The sequence below is a fragment of the Lepidochelys kempii genome, chromosome 4 (genome assembly GCF_965140285.1).
Source record: "Lepidochelys kempii isolate rLepKem1 chromosome 4, rLepKem1.hap1, whole genome shotgun sequence".
NCBI lineage: Eukaryota > Metazoa > Chordata > Testudines > Cheloniidae > Lepidochelys > Lepidochelys kempii.
Genome location: NC_136383.1, coordinates 20356525 through 20380911, shown reverse-complemented (window position 1 = coordinate 20380911; position 24387 = coordinate 20356525). Strand labels below are relative to the sequence as shown.

The 24387-nt window shown below is 42.0% G+C and overlaps 1 protein-coding gene across 1 annotated transcript in view; it reads left to right on the top strand.

Moving 5' to 3' along the window:
* Positions 1-13110, top strand: part of SNCA (synuclein alpha) — a 103324-nt gene extending 90214 nt beyond the window's left edge. Inside the window, exons 5-6 of the mRNA XM_073340686.2 lie at positions 7975-8064; positions 12508-13110. Of these exons, the coding sequence (XP_073196787.1) occupies positions 7975-8064; positions 12508-12540 (123 nt within the window). The 3' untranslated portion in view covers positions 12541-13110. The remainder of the gene's footprint in view (positions 1-7974; positions 8065-12507) is intronic.
* Positions 13111-24387: the final 11277 nt, after the last annotated feature.

Here is a 24387-nt window from a genome sequence, read left to right as displayed (position 1 = left end):
ATATCCCATCATGGCCACTGTTGTCGGATGCCACCGGTGTGGTGCTCTGCTCTTGTTCGATGATGATAACAATCGGCTGCGTGCGTGTTCCCTCTGCATGCTGCCCCAGCTCTGCGCAGATTGCTAACACAGCAGACCCCAAGAGAACCCCCAATGACCACAGACTCTAGTAAGGTACGAAGGCAAGTCAGCCAGGTTTATTGTCGAAGAGAAACACCATCTCTAACTCCCCGATTCATATAACTTATATACGGTTTGTTGCTAGTCTCTATGTGCTCCCTGACAGTGGACTCAGCTCAGTCAGTGGTGGGACTTTCCACTGGCCCCTAAGCCGGACAAAGACACCACCCCAGGGATGCATTCTTATACACAGGAACAAACAAGTTACATAACACTCCTGACGTACTGAGGTGCAACCCCTCTATATAACAATGCACCACCCTTCTACACAGCTTGGTGCCACCTCTCACCTTGTACATGATGGTTCAAACAAAACAACTCTACCCATCATACTAGCCTTTTGCCCCTGTCCTTGTTATCTGTGTGGACGGTATAAGAATGTTCTTGTACCATTTGTGTATGGCTCTGGTATCTAATACACTTCAGATATACATTTGTGCAACAGCATATCTTTATGCAACATCAGCCCTTTCCTTGCCAGCTTCTGTGAGCAGGGCCTGCCTCTGGCTCACAGCTTAACTTTGCTTTATGTCAGCAAAGTCTTGACCATTACTTTAGCTCAGGCCTTTGGTCTCATACCAGGCCTCTGTCAGGGCCTCATCTTACTACAGCCACTACTACAACCTGGAAGCTTTAGCAGTAGCTATGGACAGTCTGTGTGGGTACTTTACATTCTGCCTCATACCTAGGTTAGGACTCTGGGCCTCCCCCTCATGTTTTAGACCACAGAGACTTGAAGGAGGCAATGCCCGTTTCACCCAAGTTGTTAACATTGTAGCCTTGTAGAAATGCCAAGGTTAGCTCACATTTCTGGTTACTTAGAGCTGGTGCTACAGGGCAAGACTGAGTCCTCGTGCTCTGCCTTTAACAGCATGCTTATCACAGCTTTACTTTTCTGTAAAATACCCTAATTTTAAAAAATTGTTTCTGTGCAAAAGAGCAAGCTTTTGTATTAAAAATAGATTGTCCTCAAGAATCCACGTATGTGAGCTTTTTAAGGCTTGTGATGCAAAGGTTTCCCTAAGGATTCAACTTTCTGTGTGTTTTCAAAACAGAAGAATGTTGATTTTTATTGGAAAATGTTCTGTGAGGAAGTTGCTGATAAGAGAACTGAAATATCAGAAGCGATTCCCTTTGATAAATGAATGGGGATATTAAAGTATTAGCTTCATCATGCAGATAGTAGGGAAATGATTTTACGCTCCAAGTAAAGCTGGTGCATTTATTTATATTATTATACTAAAATAAATAATGATCCTGGACATGCCTCTAATTATTGTAATGTTTTCAGGGCCATTGTTTTCTCTTCTAAAATCTTAATTGCAGAGGGAAGAGATGGCTTGGGCAGCGAGGCTGTCATTAACATGTGTGGTAACATGTAGAGCAGTGTTTCAGTGTAACCAATTAGAAATGTGACCTTGGGGAGCACCATTAGCGTTTTAACTAAATGCCAGTTCGGTTCAACTTGACCTCAGAATGGATACGTGTGGCATTTTGAGATGATGGTTACAAACGGACAACACTGATAACCCTTTCCCAGGCAGCCAGCTCTTTCATTTGTGTGGTATCGTGGGTATGTTTTTGCTTCTGTAAAAGTAAATTAAAGAGAGTGTGAGGTTTAAAGTAGAGTAACTTGGAGTCTTTAAATCATGATTTGAGGACTTCAGTAACCCAGCCAGAGGTTGTGTGTCAATTAGAGAATTGGGTGGGAGAGGTTCTGTGGCCTGCGATGTGTGGATTAGATGGTCTCGTCTGGCCTTAAAGTCTGAGTCATGAGGCATTAATGTTGTTCTGAATGCCGCTTTGTGCTCAGTTTCACCAGCTCTGTTGGTTTCCTGGGCTGGGAGCTATAAAGGAATTTTCCTTCCTCTGAAAGAATTTCCCACTGGGCTAGCGGGAAATTTGGTCTCTTTTTAAACATTCTGTCCATCATAATCCAGATGGGCATTTCAGGTCTGTGATAAAGATACTTAGCAGACAAGCAGCTCATGAGCTGTGAAACCCTCCTTAAAACTCTGTTGACAAACCATTCACTTCATCTTTATTAATGGTGTTGGCAATTTAAGTTGCCTTCCGATGAAGTGAGCTGTAGCTCACGAAAGCTCATGCTCAAATAAATTGGTTAGTCTCTAAGGTGCCACAAGTCCTCCTTTCCTTCTGTTGTCCTGTTACAGATAACTTTAGCCTGCACGCCGCCTTTCTTGTGCAGCCTCAAGAACAATTACAGCCACAATTTTACTTGGCAGATGGATTACGAGCTTTACTACCCTTTAATGATAGGGAAGGCAGAAATGAATTTTCTGACTCTGAATAAAAGAGTGCGGTAGTTGGGAAATATAGGCCCGAAATACTAAAGTGCTGGATGAGGCGTTAAATAACACCTTTTAAATTATTCATTGCAAGAACACCCTTTGAGCTGCTTCAATCAAATTCAACCTAGGCCACTTGCTGGGGAGCAGTCAGTGGCAGCTCTGCCTTCAGGGTAGCTGTGGGCTGGGGCATTGCCCTGCTCAGAAAAGCAACAATAATTAAAAGACCTTGAAAAAGGTTTAAAAGTTAGAGTCTAAATTTTCAAAGTGATGTGTGATTTTGGGGGCCTCCGTCTTTGGGTGCCCTGACTGACACCTGAAAGGGGCCCAATTTTTCAGAACAATGCTTTGAAAATCAGGTGTCAGTTGGGAACCCAAAATCATTAGTCACTTTTGAAAATGCCAGGCTAAATAAAGATACCAATAATATGGTTCGTAAAATGTCCAGTAACAGTTTCTAGGATTGTGGTGCAGTGGCTCTAATACACCAGGTTGTACACATCAGTTGGAGTCCCTATACAGTGCTGTTGCGGAGGGCAACACAGACGAAGCATTAGAAACTCTCTCTTCAGTTTAGGCAGGCACAGCTAGAGACCTGCATGGAACATTGAGAAGTGCCCAGGATTAACCTACATCTGTTGTGCCGCAAACAGCTGGTAGGAGCAGGGGGGTTGATCACAAAAGTCCTGAAGGGGGCATACACTTTCAGACCGAATATTTTATATCTGGGGTGGGCAATTTGTCCCTGGCACGATTTTTCTAACTGGCATATTTGATGGAGATGGCTGCTTAGTAACTGGAAGGAGAGGACAGCGAACTGTGCAGGGAGACCCCCCTGCCACACTCACAGTCTGGGGAAGCTGGGATGAGGGTGGTGCCTTCTGTCAGCTGTGCCATTTGGCCTTGGGGGAGAAACTAGCCAGAAACTCCAGCTGGTAGGATCAGAAGCAACCAACGCAGGGAACTTCGGACGTTCAGAGAACTGTCAACAGTTTTGGCTGGTCTTTTTCTGTCCTGTGCTGCCCTCATAGTCTCTTCACCTCAGCTTCCCATAATATTTGCTCCTCTTACCCTCTTCTCCCCTGTCCTGCCCACCCCCTTTCCCTTCAGTGTTCTTTCTCCCTTCACTTTTCTTTCCGTTTAGCTTATCCCCTCTTAGCTAAACCCCTCACCAAATATATATATCATGGAACTGATGTGCATTTGCTGCCACGACAGAGTTCACTCTCTGTGTTTTCTCTCTTTCTCCATCCTGTGTCTGTCTTGTCTATTTAGACTTTGTCTACACAGGAACTTCATTAGCAAAACCTTTGTCGTTCAGGGCTATGAAAAAAAAAACACACACACACACACACACACACACACCCCGCCCCCCCGAATGACAAAAGTTTTACCAATGAAAAGCGCTCTCCTACCAACAAAGCTGCTGCTGCTCGTGGTGGGGTGGAAGATTTTTGTCCGCAGGAGAGCTTAGACAAAGCCTTCGAGCATAAGGCCTTTGAAACAGGGACTGTCTGCTAATCTGTTTGTACATTGCCCCATTCTTGGTTGGTCCTTAGACACTAGGGTAGTAAACAGGATTAATAATAATGAAAATAACTTACACACAGAGGGTATGAAAGTGGGGGCCTTGGTCATGCTGTTCTTGCAATACAGGGCTCCACGCTGAGCACAGGAGATCTGATGCCTTGAGCTTGTAGGCAGTGATGTGAGAATATGGTGCAAAGAGGAAGAGAAATTAAAGTTGAGAGAACAAAGAAGACCCACAGAGTTTCATTTTAAGGATACATGCTGCTAAAGTTTGTATGACAATGAAATGCGTTAAGAATTCTATTGTAAAACGTGTGTCATTTGGAAGTGTTGTGTAGAGTTTTAGATACGTGACTCTCTTAAATCACAAAAGCGTGTGCTGCTAAACCCCATGCAGCACCGCAGCACTTTGATACTGTGTTCCTTTATTTCAAATAATTATAGGAAGAAAATTAATTATGAATTGAATAATAGATTATTTGAAATTAGTAAAAAGAAAAGGAGTACTTGTGGCACCTTAGAGACTAAATTGGTTAGTCTCTAAGGTGCCACAAGTACTCCTTTTCTTTTTGCGAATACAGACTAACACGGCTGTTACTCTGAAACCTTTGAAATTAGTGTGTTGGATTCTTAAGTGCACCAGAATGTTGCATTTCTCATGTTACACTTTAAAGAATTCCCAGGTAACATGCCCCCATTGGGTTCACTCCTGCTGTTTGGGTTACTGTGCCCAGTTAGACTCATCTTTGCTGACAATGAAGTTTAAAGTCCTATGCCTAGTTTCAGTTCCCTTTATGCATCTGTTCCAAGCAGCTGTGACAAACATGGGTATGGGGAGAAGGGGAAATCTCAGAGCCCAGATCTCGGAGTATTCGTGCCACCCTCCTTGTACCCAATGCTAATTTAGAGTTAAGATCTCTATCAAAAGACATTGAGAGAGAGAGAGAGATGAATCATGACGATAGGATACCGGGATATAGTGCCACTCATTTAATACATTAGTTCCAGAGGCAGCATTTCAGGGCCCGTTAGTCTCTAATCTGTATGAACCTGGGAAGATGTGTGTTTTGGTTTTAAATATAATTGGTTTTCCAGATTTTATCTGCAGCATGTATTGGCGTTAGCATGGCTGTCATATAAATCCTAGGCTATCAGTAATTGTCCCTTTAGATTGGTCCATGGGGTTTTATTTTTACATTAAACTCCATGCTGCAAGTCTAGAAATTGACTGAAAATACTTTTAAGTCAATTTCCTCTAAAGTCTATGTGAACTGATTTGATATCTATTTCAGGTTTATCAACAAGTGTAAATCAGCATAGCTGCATTGATTTAACAAGAACTATTTTACACCAGCTAAGATCTGGCTCTTCATATCAACCTCATTGTTATGTATTTTCAAATTAGGACCAATTTCTACAGTCCTTGCTCAGGCAAAACTCCAAATGAAAACCGATAAGAGTTTTGCTTGAGCAAGAACTATGGGATTTGGCCCATATAGAATATGCATTCCTGGGAATATTCACTCTCTTTTAATTTATTGTAGATACTAAATAATAATATTTTCAATTATAGGGTTAGAATCCAACGCCTTTGAGATTGAGTTGCATCCATAAAAGGAGAGATTAATAAGACTGGGACTTTTCAGCTTGGAGAAGAGATGATTAAAGGGGGATATGACAGAGGTCAAGAAAATAAATAAGGAAATGTTATTTACCCCTTCTCATAATACAAGAACTAGGGGTCACCAAATTAATAGGCAGTAGATTTAAAACAAGCAAAAGGAAGTATTTCTTCAGACAACACAAAGTCAACCTGTGGAACTCTCTGCCAGAGGATGTTGTGAAGGCCAAGACTAACAGGGTTCAAAAATGAACTAGATACATTCATGGAGGATAGGTCCATCAATGGGTATTAGCCAGGATGGGCACGGATGGTGTCCCTAACCTCTGTTTGCCAGAAGTTGGGAATGGACCATAGGGGATGGATCACTTGATGATTACCTGTTCTGTTCATTCCCTCTGAAGCACCTGGCATTGGTCGCTGTCAGAAGACAGGATACTGGGCTAGATAGACGTTTGGTCTGACCCAGTATGGACATTCTTATGTTCTACTAATTCTAATGGAACTACTCATGGAGTAAGATTCTATTTAATATGCGTAAGAATATTAGAATCTGGTCCATAGTATCCTTAATTTTGTTCCATGTTCTAAAATTGAAAAAACCCCACAGTGCTGTGTATTTTGATATATGTCTTCCTTCTGACCAGATTGTTTCTATGTTTGCATGTACTGTGAACATGTTAGAACTGTTGTTAAGTGATGCTCATGTAAATAGGACTGGTTCATCAGTCTATACTATAATAGACTCATAGACATTAAGGTCAGAAGGGACCATTATGATCATCTAGTCTGACCTCCTGCACAGTGCAGACCACAGAATCTAACCCACCCACTCCTGCAATAAACCTCTCACCTATGTCTGAGCAATTGACGTCCTCAAATTGTGGTTTAAAGACTTCAAGGTGCAGAGAATCCTCCAGCAACTGGCCCGTGCCCCACACTGCAGAGGAAGGCAAAAAAACCCCAGGGCCTCTTCCAATCTGTCCTGGAGGAAAATTCCTTCCTGACCCCAAATATGGCGATAATCTTACTGGAATAGCCATTTGCCTTATTTTTATCCTAAAGCCTCCCCTACTCTCGTGGCCCAATCCTGCAAATGTTGAAGCACATGAATAGTTTTACTCCCACAAATAGCTACACGGAAGTCAATGGGACTACTCGATTGACTAAAGTTATTCATAGGCAAAAGTGTTTCCAGGATTGGGCCCTTCCAGTGTAATCCTCAAAACAGCCTAATTTACTTGCTAATTTTGAGGTAGGTAAGTCCCCATGGTACTGGAAAGTTTCTCAGGGTAACTCCAGAAGCTGACACTGATGTCATTCCCATGAGGTGAGGGGTTTCTGGACACATTCCTGCGGGTGGAGGAGTATTGGGGAAGGCAGGGGTGAAGTCGCAACCCTCCAGCAATACAGGGGAATTCAGCAGTTCTTGTGGTATCTGCCATCACAGGTGCTGACTTTTGTCTTTGCTGGTGTGTGCATCTCTCCACCCGCTCCCACTGATGCTAGGGGCTTTGGGGGGAAGATGCCAAGTGGGGCTAGGGCATGGGCGGGGCCTCAGGGAAGAAGCAGAGCGTGGGCAGAGCCTCGTGGAGAAGAGGTTGAGCGGGGTTGGGGCCTTGGGGCAGAGCGCAGGTGGACTGGGGGCACGGCCCGGGCTCCAGGGTCTACAAAGAAGTAATCCAGAGCTGCAGGTGCTGAGTACCCCCTATATTTTTTTCGATCGGTGCTTGAGCCCCAAAGCACCCACAGAGTCAGTGCCTATGCGTGCCATGGTCATATGTTTGGAGAGTCAATGCCACCTTTAACTTGGCATCATGACTCTTTAATCTTTAATAAGATGTGCTGCCATTGGGTCCTGGACTGCTCTGTACTTACGACCAAACCTGGATAGAGGGCACAGAATTTGTAGACATGAATTACAAGGACAACATTAATTCCCATGGGGATTGTCTAAGGTCACTCCATGGGGCTGCCTGGAGATGATGCCACCTAGAGCTCCACCACCAACTGTCCAGGTCCCCTAGCCAAAATATCCCCACAAGCTGAACAGTATTCATAAAGGGACAGCTGGATGCTAACATGGAAGGGTGATGCTGCACTGGCTCCTCTTCCCCAGTCTCTGACAGTCTGGGATCCACTGTTTTGGGATTTCCACAGTTTTTGTTCTCCTGTTGTCAAGCAGCAGAGGGGATGATATGGCCCTTTGCCTTCACTAACCAACTACTCTCTCCTTAATGGAAAAAATAATACTGATATAGACATATTTTTCAAGGTGAATCGTAAAGGAACCCATGACCGCCTGTTGCTTTTCTCTCCTGTTTTAAACATTAGAATGAAGAAGGAATCTCGCAGGAAGGAATGATGGATAATACAGATATGCCAGTGGACCCAGATAATGAGGCTTATGAAATGCCTCCTGAGGTAACTCTTCCTTTGCTGTGCTCTCTGAATGTATGTGGCTAATGGACATCTGAGCATTTAGCACAGGGACTTTATGCCAAAGTGATCCAGGTGCAGAAATGTGATGATCATGATGATGATGACACTTACATGAATGCACAGAGGGTTGCTTCCCCTCTGTGGGTGCCCAGTGGTTGAGAGGTTGCAAAGATGAGGCAGATCCATGACTCTAACCCCCTTCACCCCAGGCTGTGGAGCTGGCCAGCCATTCAGGGGTATATGAAGCTGCAGTATAGTAGCAGACATGCAGCCTCTGTGACTAGGATCTCAAGAAGTCTGAATGCATCCCTAAGGCAGCACACCCACCTGGGGCTCCACACCACCCATTGATTTGAGCCCAAATGGCACAATCAAGCCCCAGGAGAGGAGATTTGCATCAGATTCACGCTTGGCTGTAGGACTCTGTGCATAAGTGCTCTGTTATGTAATTAATAAGTAATAGTGAATCAGTACTCTTTCTCAAAAAGAAAAGGAGTACTCGTGGCACCTTAGAGACTAACCAATTTATTTGAGCATAAGCTTTTGTGAGCTACAGCTCACTTCATCGGATGCATCATGAAAGCTCATGCTCAAATAAATTGGTTAGTCTCTAAGGTGCCACAAGTCCTCCTTTTCTTTTTGCGAATACAGATTAACACGGCTGCTACTCTGAAACCTCTCAAAACACAGTGTTACATTATTAAATATTTTCCTTGCAGTAATGCTATTTGAGAGAACAATTATACTTACACATGCATGTGCGTGCACGTACACACACACACACATTCTAGAATAATCCACAATAAATTCCCTTTTTCTTGTATTTGATAAGAGATGGGAGGAAATGATACCTTTGTCAATGTATGAGTTCAAGAAAAAAAAACCACATGTCTGTTCAGTGTCTTCTTTCAACAGTTTCCTAGTTTTGTGAATAACATTTTATAATATGCAGCAAATCACTGTTGCTCACTTTTGCTCAAGAAAGTGCAATCAAGAAAGTAAAATCTTTGTTCTCATAGTTTCCTTCCACTAATGCTGAATTACTTTGGTCCTACTATATACAATATTACTGCCATGCATGGGGTACCACCATGAGTAATCAGACTGGTTGTTTCACAGAATTTCCATGCATGGGCTTGATCATGAAAGGCCTGGAGCATCTAGGGTCTGATCCAGCAAAGTACTTAGACATATAATTAACTTTAAGCACTTGAGTAATTGGAATCAATGGGGCTACTCGTATGCTTATAATTAAGCATATGCTTAAGTGATTTATTGGGTCACTGTGAGTATCTGCAACTCCCACTGCATTGCAGAGTGCAATAGGAATTTCAGGTACCCAGGACCTCGAAAGGTCATAGAATATGAGGGTTGGAAGGGACCTCAAAGCAGGACCAATCCCCAACTAAATCATCCCAGCCAGGGCTTTGTCAAGCCTGACCTTAAAAACTTCTAAGGAAGGAGATTCCACCACCTCCCTAGGTAACGAATTCCAGTGTTTCACCACCCTCCTAGTGAAAAAGTTTTTCCTAATATCCAACCTAAACCTCCCCCACTGCAACTTGAGACAATTACTCCTCGTTCTGTCATCTGCTACCACTGAGAACAGTCAAGATCGATCCTCTTTGGAACCCCCTTTCAGGTAGTTGAAAGCAGCTATCAAATCCCCCCTCATTCTTTTCTTCTGCAGACTAAACAATCCCAGTTCCCTTAGCCTCTCCTCATAAGTCATGTGTTCCAGTCCCCTCATCATTTTTGTTGCCCTCCACTGGACTCTTTCCAATTTTTCCACATTCTTCTTGTAGTGTGGGGCCCAAAACTGGACACAGTACTCCAGATGAGGACTCACCAATGTCAAATAGAGGGGAACGATCACGTCCCTCGATCTGCTGGCAATGCCCCTACTTATACATCCCAAAATGCCATTGGCCTTCTTGGCAACAAGAGCAAACTGTTGATTCATATCCAGCTTCTTGTCCACTGTCACCCCTAGGTCTTTTTCTGAAGAACTGCTGCCGAGCCATTCAGTCCCTAGTCTGTAGCGGTGCATGGGATTCTTCCGTCCTAAGTGCAGGACTCTGCACTTGTCCTTGTTGAACCTCATCAGATTTCTTTTGGCCCAATCCTCTAATTTGTCGAGGGCCCACTGTATCCTATCCCTACCCTCCAGCATATCTACCTCTCCTCCCAGTTTAGTGTCATCTGCAAACTTGCTGAGGGTGCAATCCACACCATTCTCCAGATCATTTATGAAGATATTGAACAAAACCGGCCCGAGGACTGACCCTTGGGGCACTCCACTTGATACCGGCTGCCAACTAGACATGGAGCCATTGATCACTACCCATTGATCCTGACAATCTAGCCAGCTTTCTATCTACCTTATAGTCCATTCATCCAGCCCATACTTCTTTAACTTGCTGGCAAGAATACTGTGGGAGACTGTGTGAAAAGCTTTGCTAAAGTCAAGGAACAACACGTCCACTGCTTTCCCCTCATCCACAGAGCCAGTTATCTCATCATAGAAGGCAATTGGATTAGTCAGGCATGACTTGCCCTTGGTGAATCCATGCTGACTGTTCCTGATCACTTTCCTCTCCTCCAAGTGCTTCAGAATTGATTCTGGCAGGCCTGTAGTTCCCAGGATCCTCCTCCTTCCTTTTTTTAAAGATGGGCACTACATTAGCCTTTTTCCAGTCGTCCGGGACTTCCCCCGATCGCCATGAGTTTTCAAAGATAATGGCCAATGGCTCTGCAATCACATCCGCCAACTCCTTTAGCACTCTCCGATGCAGCGCATCCAGCCCCATAGACTTGTGCTCGTCCAGCTTTTCTAAATAGTCCCGAACCACTTCTTTCTCCACAGAGGGCTGGTCACCTCCTCCCCATGCTGTGCTGCCCAGTGCAGTAGTCTGGGAGCTGACCTTGTTCGTGACGACAGAGGCAAAAAAAGCATTGAGTACATTAGCTTTTTCCACATCCTCTGTCACTAGGTTGCCTCCCTCATTCAGTAAGAGGCTCACACTTTCCTTGACTTTCTTCTTGTTGCTAACACTTCTTGTTACTCTTAACATCTCTTGCTAGCTGCAACTCCAGATGTGATTTGGCCTTCCTGATTTCACTCCTGCATGCCCGAGCAATATTTTTATACTCATCCCTGGTCATTTGTCCAATCTTCCACTTCTTGTAAGCTTCTTTTTTGTGTTTAAGATCAGCAAGGATTTCACTGTTAAGCCAAGCTGGTTGCCTGCCATATTTACTATTTTTTCTACACATCAGGATGGTTTGTCCCTGTAACCTCAAAAAGGATTCTTTAAATTACAGCCAACTCTCTTGGACTCCTTTCTCCCTCATAGTAACAGCCGTGTTAGTCTATATTCGCAAAAAGAAAAGGAGTACTTCTGTGCCACAAGTACTCCTTTTCTTTTTCCCCCTCATGTTATTCTCCCAGGGGATCCTGCCCATCAGTTCCCTGAGGGAGTCAAAGTCTGCTTTTCTGAAGTCCAGGGTCTGTATTCTGCTGCTCTCCTTTCTTCCCTGTGTCAGGATCCTGAACATCCTGTGTCATGCCCAATTACTGTAACTGGATATATCTTGGTAAAGGAATAATAATTTTAAGTCCACAAATGTAGTAATTGCCACTAAGAGCCTGATCCAATTCCCACTGAAGTCAGTGGAAAGTCTCCCATTTAGCTCAGTACAAATTGGATCAGGTCCCAAATGAATATGAAAGATATGGCTGAAAATAGTTAATTCACTATTGATTGTGAAAATATTTTAAGCGTACAGTCTATTTAGCTGCCATGACATTTCAGGCGTATAGCTTTTCACAGTAAACTTTTTTAAAGCAGTTTTCTGTCCTAGGTACTGATCCTTCCAATACAAACTCATGTACGTAATTTGTAAGCATATGAATTATCCCATTGATTTCAGTGAGACTACTCCATTAATTTAAAGTAAAGTGCACACCTAAATGCTTTCCTAGATCAAGGATTAAGATTGATGATATGTTGCCACTGAAATGAGCGTCAGTGAAGCTTTTCCTTCAATAAATTACAGGAATACATAAGGATGGCTTATGCACATGTTATACACAGAAATGTGATTTTTCTCTTTGCCCATTAGTTCTCTTGGGAATTCTCTGGATATCAAAAGCTGTAAGTAATCTTAGCCATTGATACGTAAGGTGAATGGCAAATTAATCTCACGGGAAGTCTAATTAATCTGTAAATACCTTTCTCTTGTAAATTAAGTATTTGGAAAACATGTTAAAGTAATGCCAACCAAATAAAGATAAATAGCCAGATTGTGTTCTAAATAAAATCAGTGGCCTTTTCTCCATGGACTCCAATGGGAATAGAATTGGGCCTAAAATGAGATTTTTCCCTTAATGTTTCCAATTTTGATTTTTGCTCTCCTCAATAGGAAGAGTATCAAGATTATGAACCTGAAGCATGAAAATGTCTTCCCTCTTTCTGTCTTCTGAAATCTACTAACAAAGATGTCCTGTCCTGTACAAGTGCTGAGTTCCAATGTGCCCAGTTGTAAATTTTTTTTTTATTATTATTTTTATTACAGTTTTTAACAGTGTATTCTGAAGTCTTCTATCAGCAATGATTCGAGTGTCTGGGTCTGCACCCAGCTTTCATTTCAGTGATTCCCTCCCACTGAAATGAAACAACAGGGTGGCAGGGGCATTGTCGTGCTGTGGATATTGTGGCTTCAAGTTTTAAAAGTATAAAAAAAACATTAAAAAACCACCTAAGTGTCTATTACTTATTTCTAAAGCTGTACATGTTTTCTTGCTAGATTGTCAGTAGCTTGGTATTGTTTCTGATACAAGGATTTTTTTTGTTTCATATTATTGCTCTGTCTCGGGGTTAACTTATTGTGAGAATTGCTTATACATATTATATATATATAAAGTAATTGAGCATGAACTATGCACCTATAAATATTAACAACATTTTTATTGTCTTGTGATGTGTTTTATTAATGTATGTCTGTAAATAACGGTGTTCAACTGCAGCAAATAAAATGTAATTCACTAAAAAATGAACTTTCATATTGGTGGTGATTTACAGCACACTCTTTCCTTTCTAAGAGTATATGTTAAATAATTCAGGATAAGTATCTCATTGTGAAGGAGTTGCAGCGAAAAAAAAATTACACTCGGAGCAGTATAAAAGATGGGAGGATGAATTATACACCAGCTGAAGATATGGCCCTCTATGTTTGTGGGTGTGGTTTATTCAATAAAAGTTTACAAAATAGATGTTTTGACAGTGACAATAAATTCAGTCATAAAGAATCAAGAAACAAAAGAGGTCGTCAACAATGAAATGCAGCAGTTTATCAGGAAATTGTAAGAACCTATGAAGAATCATCATCTCGAGGTAGTTAAAATACCAAGATATGGAGAAACCAGCTGAGTGATGGATTGGTTGCACTGTATTTGTGTCAGGTAAAATTTGACTATAATTTGTTTTCCCAAAAATAGACCCATTGTGTGGTTACTGTTTTACAGCACTGAATTTTAGTTCTTAATTAAAGCTAAGTATCTCTCTATTCACTGTGCTGACTGGATACATTTCTCTGGAGTGGGATATGTAGATATAAAGAGACATTTCAATTCTTTCCCTTGTTATTCAGGCTACTCTTTTATCCTTGGATTCAAGTTTCACCTCTAACCTGCACGACAGTACTTTTTTAATCTACATTTTTATGATGCATATTGTCACAAGTAGGATTTTTACCTTTCCTCAGACCCTCTCTTTTCAATAAAACCTTGCTCGTATATAATGCTTTTCATGTGTAGATCTTAATGCAGGTAAATATCATTATCCCCATTTTGCAGATGAGGAGACTGGCACAGAAAGGTGATGTGACTTGCCCAAGGTCACAGAGTAGGTCAGTAGCAGAGTTAAAAATAGAACCCAAGTCTCCTGAGTCCTGATCCAGTGTCCTATCTGCCAGGCAACACTAATCATTTCTCTGGCATTGGCATGCCCAGAATTGAACGTAAAATTCCTGGCATGGTCTCACTAGAATTGTGTGCAGGGAGACTTGATGTGAGGTCTCTGCAGTCAAAAAAAAAACCAACAAAACCCCAACAAAAAAAAAAAAAACAACACGGGCATTTTGGTTTCATTTTGCATTGCAACCTTACATTTAATTTCCTCTCTGCTATCACTCCTAGATCTCTTTTACCAGTGCTGCATTGCTAAATAAATGTTTGAAATGAGAGAGAGCTGGAATAGAGGACTTTTTTTAAAATGGCATTAAAATTTTTTCTCAATCATTTTTCATCTACAGTAATATTCTTTACTGAAACCTCAGAATTTAAAAGTCAGAAAAAGTAATAATTTAGCTCCTGGTCTGCAGCTCACAAATGTCAATTTGTGGGATGGGGTTTACTCAACTGTCTTCACTGGGCTTTGGCTCAGGACCTAAATCATACTCAAAATGTTTAATAAAATCTCTTATTTATCCACTGGATCAGGGATTCCCAGACATATTCATAGTATGAACTGCAACACAATAGAGTATCTTAGACTAGACACCTACATTCCCATTGAAAGTCCTTTTTCCTTCCCATTAGCCATTGCATAACATCGGCAGGGCAACTACAGCAATTGCGTCAATGGAAAATTGATATCAGAAGAATGTTTAATGTAAATTTTATAATTATGAATGTCGATTTAAGCTCCTTTAATTGTGGTTTGGCAGATGGAAGCGAATGAGAAGATCCAGCACCATGGAGCCATGCTGACAAACACATACTCCATGGCCCACCAATGGGCAACAGTTTGAGAACGGTTGCACTTGGGCTGAGATTGACAAAGCTACCTTGGGGAATCAGATGCCTAATTCCGTAGAAAGCTTTGAAAATGTCATACATTTCTGAGTGTCTTCTCTTTCCTGCACCTCAGATATGGGGTAGTCTTAGTTTTTCTGAGTCAGGAAATCAAAGTGAATTATTGAGGGAAGATATGCCCAGCTGTTGGGAGCCATAGGACAGGATCGTGAAAAATACGAACTATATAAATTCATCCCTGAGATGGGCCAGACCACGGTGCCTCTCAGACTTAATTCTTTTCTTTCTAGGGTAACGTCAGCAAATCATTCATGGTATAACAACATTTTTAATGTACTACAGGGGATATCTTTGGTTCATGTACCTCTTGAAAACATGCTCTCAGATGGCCTGAAAGGCCCATAACTTCTCACTGTTGCGATGGCAACACAGTGTGATCCAGTCATATAGCACTGTGCTGCATTTTAATTAGCTTCCTCTCGGGCTGCCTTACCGTCTTTTTCAGGTACGCTAAATGCCAATTTGTCTTATTTCCTGCAGTGCAATGAAAACAAATGTGTGGGCTGCAAATGTCAGAACTGAGTTAGACCTTGGTAAAGCGAGATCTAAACAAATATTACTGTAACATCATCTTAAAAACAGTCTGCCCTGTATATTTTTAAAAAAGGCAGTACAATTGTGATACTGTTTGCTTAAGCGATGTCTGCTGGCGAACAGTGTACAGTTTAAAGTGAGTAGAAAGTAAAAGCTCTTTTCCTTGACTTAGGAGTCTGATTTCCAGGTTATCAAGGGAACTGAAAGCAATACTCTATCCTCCGATTAAATAATCAATAACTAATCTCTCCATATTCCATTTTTCTAGGGAAAACAGTGTGATGCTTTTTCCCTATTTTGACCGCCTTAATTGCTGTTTTAATGACTCCAAAATATCTGTAAATCATGGCGTCATTAAGATTTGCTCTACATGCTTTTGATGCAATGGTTTTGAGAAAACTGTATTTGCCAAAGGGAAAAATGCAAGAAATGACCATCGCAAAATAACCAACTGAGACTTCAGCCAGAACATTCCCTCTAGACATTAATATGAGGTTAGAGTAAATTGTACGCTATCTGGAAAAATAACTTGCATAGGATTAACACTCCTCAGGATGTACTTGTGTCAAGGTTTCTCCCCCACTCTGAACTCTAGGGTACAGATGTGGGGACCTGCATGAAAAACCTCCTAAGCTTATCTTTACCAGCTTAGGTCAAAACTTCCCCAAGGTACAAAATATTCCACCCGTTGTCCTTGGACTGGCCGCTACCACCACCAAACTAATAATGGTTACTGGGGAAGAGCTGTTTGGACACGTCCTTCCCCCCAAAATACTTCCCAAAACCTTGCACCCCACTTCCTGGACAAGGTTTGGTAAAAAGCCTCACCAATTTGCCTAGGTGACTACAGACCCAGACCCTTGGATCTTCAGAACAATGAACAATCCTCCCAACACTTGCACCCCCCCTTTCCTGGGAAATGTTGGATAAAAAGCCTCACCAATTTGCATAGGTGACCACAGACCCAAACCCTTGGATCTGAGAACAATGAAAAAGCATTCAGTTTTCTTACCAGAAGACTTTTAATAAAAATAGAAGTAAATAGAAATAAAGAAATCCCCCCTGTAAAATCAGGATGGTAGATATCTTACAGGGTAATTAGATTCAAAAACATAGAGAACCCCTCTAGGCAAAACCTTAAGTTACAAAAAAGATACACAGACAGAAATAGTTATTCTATTCAGCACAATCCTTTTCTCAGCCATTTAAAGAAATCATAATCTAACATATACCTAGCTAGATTACTTACTAAAAGTTCTAAGACTCCATTCCTGGTCTATCTCCGGCAGAAACCAGCATATAGACAGACACACAGACCCTTTGTTTCTCTCCCTCCTCCCAGCTTTTGAAAGTATCTTGTCTCCTCATTGGTCATTTTGGTCAGGTGCCAGCGAGGTTACCTTTAGCTTCTTAACCCTTTACAGGTGAGAGGAGCTTTTCCCTGGCCAGGAGGGATTTCAAAGGGGTTTACCCTTCCCTTTATATTTATGACAACTTGTTTTCCTCACTGGGACATGCATGTGCTTTCCTGGGGTTCTTTGCTCCTTGACTCACCTCCACATTGCATTTTCCTATCTTTCACTCTTTCGCTCTGGCAAACCTGATAGCAAACCCAGAAGTTTCCTGACAAGCAGGGAAACACTTTGGGTTATGTTCATCCCTGGCTTAACCACAGCGATGAATGGAGCCCAATGACTTGGATATCAAAGTGTAATTCTCAAATACAGAGCATCAAGAATGGAGGCTACTGCCGCCAAAGGCTTTGCTAAGTGCTACTTGCTGAGTTGCTGGAGCCCATCTTGAAGTGCAGTTGTGGACAGTATCTTGGTCTTGCCGACAGGTATCCATAAAATATTTATGCATCACACAATGTTATCTGGGTACTCTGGGACCTGATCCAAAGCCCAGTTACAGTCAAAACTCCCGTGGACTTCAACGGCCTTTGAAATGGGCCTCATCTGAGTGACTTCTATAGCACCCATAACATGATACCTAAGCTCTTCTCAGGCAAAGCAAATCAACATGGTGAGGTCCCAGTGGATTTCAAAAGAGTTTTCCTGGTCTTCTCTCCATTCTGGTAAGGCAGGAACTGTTGGGGGGGATTTTTTTTGTTTTGTTTTTTAGATACCATTTGTCTAGGTCGTATCTTCATCAATCGTGGAATGTTTTGGCAGGGCTGAGACTGAAGCCTATGACTTTAGGGAATTTTAAGTCAAAATGTGTGGTATGAGTCATCGTTCCAGCCTCTTTTATATTGACCAGTTGGCCCACTGCTGAGGGAATATGCCAGGGACCTGATTCAAAGTCAATGGGAGGTTTTCCATTGAATTCAGTGGGCTTTGGATCAGACCCAAATTCTTCCCCCTTTAGAATGCAGAGGGAAAGTGCGGATGGTAGAAGTTCAGTACATCAGGCTCCTTAAAGGGAGCCAGCCCTGATGGTGGGGCCAGCTCTTCAGCTGATGCACATTGGCACAACATCATGGACTTCAGTTGACCTGCACCCATTTACACCAGCTAAGGCTCAGTGTGAGCTACGTTTAGCATGACAAAACCTCTTCCATCTGCATGGAACCTGCTGCTGCTAGAACGTGGGAGGATCAATCCTTTCAGCACTGTAAATGTCATTCCCAGATGTACCATAACTCAGATGTAGAGCTGGAAAGCACAGCAAGGAACTTTTTGCCCTATACTGCTTTATGTGCCTGAAGAGAACAGCTTCATCCCCAAAGAAGGCAGCCCTAAGTGGCTGCTTAAGAAAATGGATATCATTGGGTGAATTTTCAATAATCCACTCCTTTTCTTTTTCTTCCACTCTAAAATATAATGTGAGATGAAGGGTCATCTTTTGGTTAAAGCACTGAACTGGGACTCAGGAAATCTGGGTTTGATTGCCGGCTCTGACAGACTGCTGGGTGACCTTGGGCAAGTCCTCTGGCCCTCAGTTTCCATCTATAATATGGAGTTAATACTTCCTTTGTGTATCTTGTCTAATTAGAGTCTAAGTTCTCCAGGGCAAGGACAATCTCACTCTGTGTCGGTTTGTCAAATGTCTAGCTCGATAGAGCTCTGATCTCAAATGGAGCTCTCTATGCTACTGTAATACAAATAAAAAATAAATATATGCCCAAGATGTGAGTCACATGTTAAAAGATTGAATGCTGCTCTCATTTATACTGCTGTGAATCAGGCCTAAGTACATTAATTTCAACAGTCACTCCTGAATTACCAGTACAATCGAGAAGATTTAGCCTTTAATAGCTCCATGTTTGTTTCTTCGCAGTGTTTGTCCTATTCTTAATCTGTATTTGATGGTTCACTTTTTTTAAAATTTAGTTACTTCAATATAAAGAAGGGGTGCAACCATCACACACTCAGAATGAGCATTTTTAAACTGCTTAAAATCAGCCATAAGCCTTTTGGCAACAAGCCTGACGTTCGTTGTATAATTCAAAAAAGGGCTTCTTTGATCTAAAAAAAATCTAGCAGATGGAGAAGCAGCAGGCAGAGCCACAGAAGAGATTGCCAGAAGGTAATTAACGAGATAGGTATCAGCAGACCCAGTTTCCTATCGTGTTAAGGGAGGTTCTTTAGAAACGGATTCTTCAGTGGAAACACAAAGGTGGACTTTGTCCTTTCCATGAACGTTAAAACCTATCTATATGCCAGACTCTAGAAACAGCCAGTATCTGTGCAGTATATTTCTCTGGAAAGGGAGTGAGAATGATGCCTGGTTTGTTTGGTCTGTCTTATCCATAGGAGATTTATTTGAAAAAGAGCATGGCATCTACTCATTTCCATTACTTGCATAAGATCTTTGCTAAAGGATATGTTGTCGATTGGCAGTACTGACCTCATTAATAATGTTGGAATATTCTGACACTTCTGCCCTCAATTTCTCTTCCATTCTTTTCCCTCTCCTCACTGCCCAGTTTCCTTTTCACTGGAATGCATTGGTCCAGGTGAAGTGCTCTAAAATATTGTGAGGAGGCTGTAGCAGGGTCTGGAGAGCCCATGAGGGAACAGGCAAGGAGACAGCTATCTCTCTGAGCAGAGCAAAGCAAAGACCACAGCTCATGCCCTCCTCCAAAACCACGGAGGATCCCATGGCTGCACAAATGCTATACGTGGGGTGGTAGGATCTAAGAACTACACAGCACAATTGCATCGCAGAAGCTGTATTTTACAGGGATTTGAGTGGGGTCAATATGGGTATTAGGAAGGCAAAGGAGGAGGTTAGAGTGTCCAAGATTGGAGATAAGAGCCTGGGCAAGATCTCTGTCAGGGCAGGGAAAAAAGGATAGGTGCCCCCCTCCTTACACTGCACTAACTCCCTGTGTCCATTACCTGGGGGAGGCACATGGCTCTGTACCACTTAGCAATTCCCCTAGACACATGTAATCCCCAAGCAGCCACTTAAACTCAATGTAGGGATGTTTGCTCAACCAGAGCACTGCAAAGTAGCCTTTGTATACCAGAGTATTTGCTCTATTATTTTCCGTTTCTTTCTCTATTTTCCCTCTCCCCACCAGCTCTCTGCACAACATGAACAGACCGCAAAAGTATATTTGAGAGAATATGACAGGTTACATATACACACTCTATATCAGTAGCACTGAAGAGGACTGTATAATGCAAATATGAATACAATGCTGTATTGTCCAACTTGTTTTATTCATACACAATGAAATGATAAACCACCTAAAATATTTAAAAACCAAAATGGATGGTCAGCAAATGTTAGCATTTGGTAAGATTTAATCTACCATCCAGTGAAGCCACCCTTAAGTCATCCTGATGATCAGTGTTAGACAAATACTTGCAAGTAGCAACCCTAACTCAAAAGACAAAACCTTTATGTTGAACTGCTGGGGGTAAATTTTGTTTGTTTATGGTGCAAGTGTAAAGAACAGTCGTTTATAAATGCTATGTAATGAGGTCAAAATAAAATCTTATCTCACTTCCCTAAGTGGCAATTTTAACTGGCAGGGGAGATGTGGCAATTTCTTCGAGGCACTTTTGCATCTTGAAGACCCGCTACTCAGTTTGCACTGGGGCTATGTAACAAAACCGAAATAAACAAAAGCTCAACTTTTCATTTATCACCTAAAAACACCCTGATCAAGTATTGCACAAAAAGCATCACATTTCATCTGAATAACTGGATGTTCTTAGGTGTGAATGAAATGAAGATAAATTCAACAACCTTTAATTTTCTTTTTCATTCTCAGTCTTATGAAAACCCAGCAAAATCTCAGGCTGTTATGTGTGTGAGATAGGTGGTGATCTTGCAGTGCAGAAAATGGAAAGAGTTCCTTTTCCAATATATTAATGCATTTCTTGGACAGATGGGTTTCTTCACTGCAGACACCTGGTTTCCTCCCCCACCCCACTCCCATTATATTTGAGTTCTTTAGTGTCTACATGTTTATAATTTTGGTTTATTGTTGGGTGCACCAGCTGGAGAGTTGCAGGAACTTTTTGAAAACATGGTTGTGCAGAGTTCATGAAGTCTGGAAGTATTACTTCTCTGATTTTCAGAAATGTTCTATATGTTAGTAAGTATGTGTCCAGTAACACACACAGTTTTAAATATCTTCATGAGGACAAACCCTCTGGAAAAGTTGTCTGTCTTCCTAATTGTCCTTCTTTTATCTTTTCCCATGAGATTGTTGCATGCTTTTCAGAGCACTCTATTTTTACAGGTAGGTCAGGTCCTAAACATTTCTGTAGTGACATACTTGTGTGTGTGTTTACAGATACGTTCAACCCAGTGGACATCAACTACCATTATGTATGATGTTTGCAGTAATTATAGTAATTGTGGTATTTCTTAGAATGTGGAATTGTCACAAATATTTAACGCAATAAATGTTTAGGTTTAGGGAGTGTTTTGCCAATATAACTGCACCGACAGTCGGTGCATGGCTATGATGGTCAGGGATCACCTCTCTTCCCATCCCTGACTGACAGTGATGACAGCAAAAGTTTGCAGTGTAGATATGGCTTTGTGCACAGAGTAGCCTTTGACTTTCATGAGGCTTTGACTTTTTGAGCATGACTTTCAATGGGACTTAAGGTACCAAATCTCTAGGTGTATGTTTACCCTTCAGGTTGAGGTGTGATTGCAGCACAGCTAAAATAGAAACATAGACACAGCAGCACGGCCTGTATAAGCACAGCAAGGATCCCAGGTATGGTCATGCATGGCTAGTTCATGCTGAAGCCCATGCCATGGCATCTGCACTGCTATCTTTCGTGTGGGAATGTTGGGCTAGCACAGTTAGCGTTTAGGGTATGTCTACACTGCAATCAGGTGATTGCAGTACATGTAGACACACTCAACCTAGATTTAGTATAGCTAGCTTGGGTATGGATCGCAGTGCACCTGTGGCAGCTTGGGCGTGGGCTGTAGAAGTCTGCCTAGAATCTTGGGTAATTACCTGGGCAGCTAGCCCATGCTGAAGTATGTGCTGCTGTGACTTCACTGCTATATTAGTATCTGGGCTAGCTAGAATAAGCTACCTCAGCTATGTCTCCACGTGCTGCAATTACAGCCCCTGATTGCAGTGCAACTATAGCCTGAGTCCCTTTTGCAAAATATTCACACGCTTTTTCATATTATAGCTGCTCCTGAAGTTCCTATTTGTGACAGCCATGAAAGGATTAACTTGCGAAAGACAGCTCTTTGAAGTCGTTTGATACAGCATTGTACCCTAATCAACCAGCCAGTGCAAGTTAGTGCTGATGAAACCAGAGTGAGGCTGATTGCTCCTTTATGGGAGATGGGTAAAGCTGAAGAAGGGAACTTGGGGTTGGCTGACCAGAGAGGAGGAAGGGTGAGGGGGTTGTGATGTGTGGAAAGCAGGGAGAAAGTGTACCTCACTTTTGGCAACTTGCTTTGTTTGTGGTCTGTCGTTAGCTGGTTGTCTTATCTTTTAGATTGTAAGTGCTAGGCAGGAACTATCTTCAATTCTGTGACTATGTAATACCTAGCACTATGGGGCATTTAGGCATGGCTGGAATATAAAGGATAAATAATGAGAATGATACATGGTGGTTCTCAGGTGGAGTTTCACCAGGTAGGTGTATTGTCACTAGATACCCTGCTGGAGGATGTTGTGGATGGAGTTTTGTAGGGGACCAGAACTCTCTCTCCCGCTCCTGCAGTGTGGTTAAGCAATTCTTAAACTGTTATTTGTCTCATGTGCCTCCAGGCTCCTAATTACTGTGTCTGTAAACAAAAAGCAGGTGTTGCAACCCTACATAAGATGTAAATTTACTTAATTGCAGAAACGTTTATCATCACTGAAGGCAAGTTACCTGAAATGCCTCCCTTTCATTGCTGCATTTCCAGAGGCAGCTTTCCTCTACTGACTAGCAGAGGCTCATCCTCCAGAAAACATGCTGACATACCACAAGGTTGTTCCCGGCCCTGATCAGGTGTGCAAAGATGGGAAGAGGGCACAATGAACTCTCTCTCAGACACACTCCTATGCATGGGCTGGAACAATGACAGCCCTGAACCGAAGTCTGTGTGAGGCCTGCACAGACTCCTTTGGCCAATAAAATGAGGTGGACAGAGGAGAATACATGCTGCATTGTTACAAAGGGTTGCAGAGCTGCCGTGGATTCTAGAGCCCTGGGAGGCATTGTGTTTCCTTGAGTGCCTGCAGTAGTGGTATACCCATGCACTGCCCCCAAGGCAGGACTGGCCTGGATAGGTTGACTCCTTAGTGGGCTTTAGGTCAAGGGACTGGTGGCAGCTATAGGACATTTTAAAACAATTGGTAAGTTCAGCTTCTGCTCCAACATAGCTTCGTTAGATGACAAACAGCCTCGTACAACCTTGTTTGCTGAATCTGGAGCTGGACAATTTCAGAATCTACCATTTACTCAGTGTCACTATGGACAAGTCATCTCACCTCTGACTGTTTTCCCCCTGTGAAACGGGGATGGTAACACTCGTTAAGTGCTCTGACATCAACAAATAAAAGTATCATTTTTGTTGGTATTGAAGCAGGACCTAAGTGGGTGTTTAGGCCGATCTGCCTATTCGCATTCCTAGACTCTTTGCACTTGGGAGGAAGGGAGCAATAAAGAACTGGGTACAGATGTTTTGCTGTTTCCATGGTTTGCCTTTTTTTAAAAATCCGTTCACACTTTTCATACTTTTTTTAAAACTAAAGTTGAATGGCTATACTCCTTAAGGAAAGCACAAAAAATATGTGGAATGAAAGAAGAGGACTAAGTAAAGTCAACTGAGCTTGCAACTGCCAAATTTAAAGAGCAAGACAACACGCTGAGCTATGTTATGTAGGTGTTTTGTTGATGGAGTTCTATCTATATCCTCTCATGGAAGGCTGACTTTAAAAAAATCATAACCTCAAGGTTTCTGAGATCCCCATTTGTCATTCTACTTGAGGCAAATAGAACAGAGGACAAAGCCCCAGTTATGCTGGGTGGAGACAGACTAATAATTTGAGCTGTGCAAATAGAGCAAAAATATTTTCCTGGAATTTTTTTTTTTATAAAATACAAACGTTAATTTGTGCAATACAAAATCATTTGGCTCTTTTCATGCCCTTTTAATTCACTTTTGAGTTTACTGGGGCAGGAATGTTAATCCAAGCACTGAATTTAAGTGCAGATTCCAGAACATTTGCTGAAGGTAAATGTTTGGGTTTTTTTAATTACAAGTGATCGCCAAGGAAGCATGGTTCTAAGAGTTATGTTCATGCAATTAAGGAAATGAAACATGTCATCCATTGTGCAGCCATTCAAATCAGCTCATTTGTATACTGAATACTCACAATGAATACTTGCAAACCAACGACAGGGCAAGAATTATTTGGTGAATAGCTTTGAAAAGTGAATGCACATGAGAAAAATCAG